This window comes from Etheostoma spectabile, chromosome 6, assembly GCF_008692095.1.
Source record: "Etheostoma spectabile isolate EspeVRDwgs_2016 chromosome 6, UIUC_Espe_1.0, whole genome shotgun sequence".
NCBI lineage: Eukaryota > Metazoa > Chordata > Actinopteri > Perciformes > Percidae > Etheostoma > Etheostoma spectabile.
Genome location: NC_045738.1, coordinates 24344527 through 24350231, shown reverse-complemented (window position 1 = coordinate 24350231; position 5705 = coordinate 24344527). Strand labels below are relative to the sequence as shown.

The window sequence follows — 5705 nt, the reverse complement described above, 5'->3', positions numbered from 1 at the left end:
AAAAAAAGACTCTTGACAAGATCATAAAAGGCATCTCTATTAATTCTGACGTGGGATATGGAAGTATACGAGGTTGCTGCTGCTGCTTCCTGAGCCTTGAACTTGTCCGTCTCTCTGCTCATTCAAATACCAAAAGGAACCTGAAACCTGCTCCCTGTTCTGTATGATCGATTGTGACATGATGGCTACCCTTATCAATGCTGATTAACATCACCAGCTTGACTCCCACACACAGCTGTTTAATATCTCAAAGTCTGCTCTAAAGATTACCCAAGCTTCATGCTGCAAAGAAACAGCAAAGGAAATATGATATCAGATAAAAGAGACACTTGCAAAAAGCTAGGAAGACGAAGACAGAGATGGTCTAACACTTCCAGTCTCTCACACGCAGTCCTACATCAGAGATACATGCAATAAAATATAATGTGCGTGGCATTGTCTTTAATTCAACTAGAAATGCATATTTACAGAATGGAGCACACACTGCAGTGTAAGTGTGTGTGTATGTGTTGTTTGTCCAGCTGTCATGGGATGTTGTAAAGGTCAGAGTGACTCAGTGTCAACCCAGACAAACTGGCTGTACCGGGTCTGGTTCACCTTACTCAGGTCAGAGTGTCACTCTAACTGGACGAGATCCTGTCAGTCAGCACTTACATTAAACAAGTTGTCCAGTAGGACTCACAAGTACAGGATTTAACTAGAACTGCAAGCAGTTATGACCGGGGTCCAAGCCTCATCGCGCCAGTCGTCCCGACGCAAGTAGTCTTCGGCAAACCGGCGGAGCATGCCAAAGCGGAACACAAAGCGTAACGTGGGAAGGCAAACGTCAGAAATATTGAGCTGTGATCTATGAGGTCTAAAGTACATTACCACTGCAAATATCCCAATAAAAAGGTGCTCGAAGCAATGTCTTGGGTTTTTTTAGGCTACAACATTTTTTGTCACATAGAGCAAACATCTCACTGTCTGCTAGCTGCCTGATTACACTGTAAAAAAATGCAATCCTTGTAGACAGCCCGCACCAACCTGCACCACAAAACCTAATAAACAATAATTAAGAATAAAGGATTTGGGGGGTTAGTGCATGGAAGTGAGGGGAAGGAGACAAGATGAAAAGGAGGGAAGGGCGAGCTGGGAGTTATAGGGCCAAACACGTTTTTTTTCTTGCTATAGCGCCACATAGTGGTGGAAGTGGGTCAATCGTTGTGCCTGAGATCCTTGCGGAGTTTTGGACCTGTCCTGAAAATGGCACACCGCTACCAAGTGCGGTTTAGCCTGTAGTGTGAATTTTACACAGAGAAGAATAATAATGTAGGAGGAGGAAAATAATCCTTAGAAAATCAATAGGCTTCCACAGCCCTGCTGTATGAACTGCGTAGCATTGGTACTGCCGTTCCCAGCCCCTCAGGCTTGGACCCCCTAATTATATATATATATATATATATATATATATATAGCTCTGCCTTCTATGGAGAATCAGCCAGGAGATAAACACTCAGCGCTACTTCCCCGTTCATTTCTTAATCTCAAAGCCAGTGTGTTTGTGTCAGATCAGTTTTCAACTTCCAAGTGACCCAAAGATAAAAAATAAAAAAAAGCTGCTTTTTTCTTTTCTCTTCTTTCTGATGACAGATGAGAATATAATTAGAACGGATATAAATGTATTTTAAATTAAGGCTTAGATTAGGTATTGCAATAAGGTTAGTTAGTCTTGATGTAGAGGTAATGACTCTTAATGTGGTGTTCTGTATCTTGTGTATATTGTATGTGTGGGCTGCTGATTTCAAAATAAATAAATAAATGGCTGTTTCATGAAGACACTACAACAGTGCCACCAAGTGGAAAACAGCAGTACAGAACAGAAGAAGTCAACCTAGTTTTGGCATGGACCTCTTCTTCTCTTTTGTGTTTGTACTCTAGTGCGTGTTTTTGTGTAGACGCTCACCCAGTGGGTCGCTCTGGCTCGCTGCTTTCGGCACATTTGAACGTGACCTTCCTGGTTGCAGGAGTAGCGGTCGCAGGCGACACCTGGGCCGCTAGGCCCCTTTGGGCTCCCGTTTGTCCCACTCTAATCAAGCAGTTCTCCTCCTCTTCCAGCAGCGCTCGAAAGGAGCATGAGGAGGGTGGGGACTGGACCGCTGTTGCCCTGCAGATTGAAACAAATGAGCATGTATGACACACAAATTCATGGAAAAAAGTAAAAAGATGGTTGCACTTGTGTTGCTGCTATTAGTAATTCATTCTATTTTCCTTTTGGATTTGTCAAGCACCATATCCCTTAAAAGATAATGTACTCTCAACGCAAAAAAAGCATCTTCATCTGAATATATTCTCCAGATTTAAAATCTACAACGTTAAGCAGGTGAGTGGCCAGGGAGGATTTACTGTCAACAGAAACCATTATTGTGTAGCCAGAACCTACTTTTGTTTTCCGGCAGAGGGGATCATGTTTTCTAACTCACTAGAGTGGATGTGCAGATATTTCTACCCACAATGACAGCGTCAGGATAAGCAATGACTGCTTGCATGCCTTGGTACATGCAAACCTTTGGCACCAATACTTTGTTATGTATGGACTAATGAATCCTGGTGGAGATCTGATCACTTCTGGAGGTGCTGCTGCAGATCAGATGACATTGTTTGCAGCGTGTGCTCGGTGTTTACATTCTAAAACATATTTTAAGATGTGTTTTCCATTTGTGTGTGATGTCAAATAATGAGGACACATTAAGGCTACAAATAACTTCTAAATAAAAAAAAAAAAACAGTGAAAAACTTGTACGACAGTCCTGTGTTCTTTCATGGTGAATACTTAAGTTTGTTTGGTGATCATGTTAGCAAATAGTTGCCTATTTACAAAGACCAACATTAGCATTCATTTGGAGTTGTGTTTATGTCCGCCTGATGAACATAAGTTCAATATTGGCTTTCCCTTTAGCTGTTTGGTTGGTTTGGCTGTTTCTTTAGCTGCTAAATGCTAATCCACTAGGTCCACCTGCTAGTTGGTCACTTTGTCTGCCATTTGATGGTGGGCAAGTAGTGTACAGTGGGTTTATCAGCAAACAGCTGCCTGCTGTGCCAAAAACAACACTGGTGAGAGCTGTGAGAGGGGAAAAAACTGATCAGTTGTGGGCTGTAAAGCGGGAACAGTTAGCTGAAAGATGCTAAAACCCTCTGTAGAGCTGAGGGGAACTGCAGTTAGGAGATAATTCTCTGTGGGTTGGCCCTTCCAAGCGACCAACTCCACAAACACAAAGTCATTTCATCCGTTGTTAAAAATACTGATTGTAGCCGCAAACACACGCTGTCCCACCGGTGACGGGCTATAAACTCATCAACAGGAAGCAGGAAGTTATTTGTTGACAGTTGTCAGTAGTGGACAGGAAAGGTCTTCATATTTGGGCTCACTCACCAGGCCTTCCCACCGCTTTTGGATGGGATGACTGTGGGGGTTGTTTTGGATGCAGTGGACTCCACACAGGCCTCTTTGCTGGCCATGGCCAACATCTTCCTCTGCTTCTGGGACAGTTTAATGGGAACAGGGGAGTGCTTACTGCTGGTGCTGACACTGCGGGCAGGAGGAAAAATATGTACTGTTAGCTGAAGTGAATAACAGTCAAGAAATAATCTTCACTCGTGTGGCAGTACCACTTTCCTTCAGACTGGGCAACAGGACAAAATTAAGCATAACATTTTATAGAAAAAAAGTTCAACTCTACTTTTTTATTGCAATTAGTCATCAACTAATCGCCATCACAGCCTCCATCAACTAGTCACTTTTAATTATTGTTTGTTAATAATGTTCTCATTAAGAATACATACAGCAGACGTCTCATACCTCCCAGGGCTTTTAGGAGTTGCTCCGAGGGTCTGCAGAGAGTTGGCCTCCATGTCCATGATGGTTCTCAGATCCAAGACTGGGGGTGGACGAGCAGCACTGCAGACAGTAATAACAGTCACACATACTACCTGGGGGTTGCAGTTTCTGAGTTGGACCAAGTTCGGCGTGTGGACTGGTAGCTGGAGAGGTGCCAGTTTGCTTCCTGGGCACTGCCGATGTGCCTTAGAGAAGGAAACCAGCCCTCACCTGCTCTGGGCACCATCCTCTGAGGCAGCCCCCTAACTGTGACATCTCTCCATTCATAAATATAAATATAAATATATAAAAAGAGTGAAAAGAGTTTTCTCCTTTTTCTAACCTCCTCTTCAAAATCAAGCGGGAAGATTTAAGGTGTTTTGTTTAAGTCAGGATCCCTTATATCAAATTAAACCTCAAAACTGATTTTCAAAAGAAACAATATCTTCTTCCTGAAAGTTCTATCTACAGTATTTTCAAGAGGAGATAAAAACCACCAAATTGTAAAAATAAAATAAAAGGTTTTGAAATATAGCATTAAATGGCAACATTTAGGTTAAATTGTACATGGTCCCTAATAAATAAAAATAAATAAATCTTACCAGGGAAGGACCTTGGGGATGATTTGTGGAGCTGAGCTGGGGTCAGTTGGGAGATCTTTCAAGGAGGTCGGGGTACCAGGTGGGGTCTTTAGCCTCTGACTGACAGCCTTCTCATCCTGCAAATGATGAACAACAATTTTATTGTATCTACTTCTCCATGTAATGAAGACACATTTGTTTTATTAACCAAATATGATCATACAATGGCTAATGGATAACTACAAAAGTGTAAACACAAGTGTAAGTATTAGTATTCTTTCATACTGCACCCACATTAAGCGGCAACATGACGAGCATCATCTGTTATATTAAGTGTGCAACTAAATAACTCGTTTGATTGATGTGGTGGGCATTAACCTCGGCTCTGTCGTGGAAGACAGGTGACTGCATGTCTCGGGGACTGCCCACTCCCATGTAGCTGCCCTCTGAGTCGGATGTGAGCAGTTCTTGCAGGGACTCTGTTGAATTAGCCCTGCCTGACTTTACCAGGCACGGGGAGACCACTGAGAGAAAAGAGAGAGTGCGTTAGTGAAATTATTACATTTGACCTAACAACAACCAGCTGATGCTTTAAAAGCTTGGTGTGGTGGAAAAAAACCTTGTGGTTTGTCATGACGTAGAAGTGGTGAAAGTTTAATGAAAAACATACATCTATTTCAAACAATCTATCCATCTTGTGTGTTTAAGTGTACCTGCTGCAGGGGGGCTTTGAATGATATCAGAGAGAGTGTAGCCTCCTGAGCTGTCAGAGCGTCGCCTTGGTTTCTTTTTAGCCTTCATCTTGGCCTTCTTTAAGAGGATTTCCCTGGGTGGGGGAAGATAATGTGGTAAAATAATAATCAGATATCAATTTGGGGCTCCACATTTACTGTAAGATCTTTAAAAGGGGATTGCAAGGACTTGCAGATAGCCTGGTTAGCCCCTGCTTCCCTTAACTAGTAGTCACAACTGAATGTTTTTTTTCTGGTCTGTACCAAGATGAAAAGAGCAATGTTGGTTTTTTTACTGGCGGATACAAAACTCTGCACCAAATCAGATAACAAACACAATAAGAGTTAATATGGATACAGAACATTTTTGTTTGTGTACCTGCAGGAGTGATCCAGTTCTGCTTCTGGTTTGGGGCGAAACGCTGAGTCCAAATCCACATCCTCATACACACTAAGGTCTGGGGCGCCAGGATATGGAGTGATAACCCTCTTCTGCATGGCTGGGATCTGAATTAAAAAAAAAAAAAAAAAAAACCA

General features: G+C 42.4%; 1 protein-coding gene across 1 annotated transcript in view; it reads right to left on the bottom strand.

The window, feature by feature from the left end:
- ibtk (inhibitor of Bruton agammaglobulinemia tyrosine kinase) overlaps window positions 1-5705 on the bottom strand; it is a 27118-nt gene that overhangs the window by 4491 nt on the left and 16922 nt on the right. Inside the window, exons 21-27 of the mRNA XM_032517874.1 lie at window positions 5548-5675; window positions 5151-5263; window positions 4816-4961; window positions 4459-4574; window positions 3839-3937; window positions 3413-3568; window positions 1946-2146 (exon numbers count right to left, since the gene is read on the bottom strand). Coding sequence (XP_032373765.1) covers window positions 1946-2146; window positions 3413-3568; window positions 3839-3937; window positions 4459-4574; window positions 4816-4961; window positions 5151-5263; window positions 5548-5675 — 959 coding nt within the window. The remainder of the gene's footprint in view (window positions 1-1945; window positions 2147-3412; window positions 3569-3838; window positions 3938-4458; window positions 4575-4815; window positions 4962-5150; window positions 5264-5547; window positions 5676-5705) is intronic.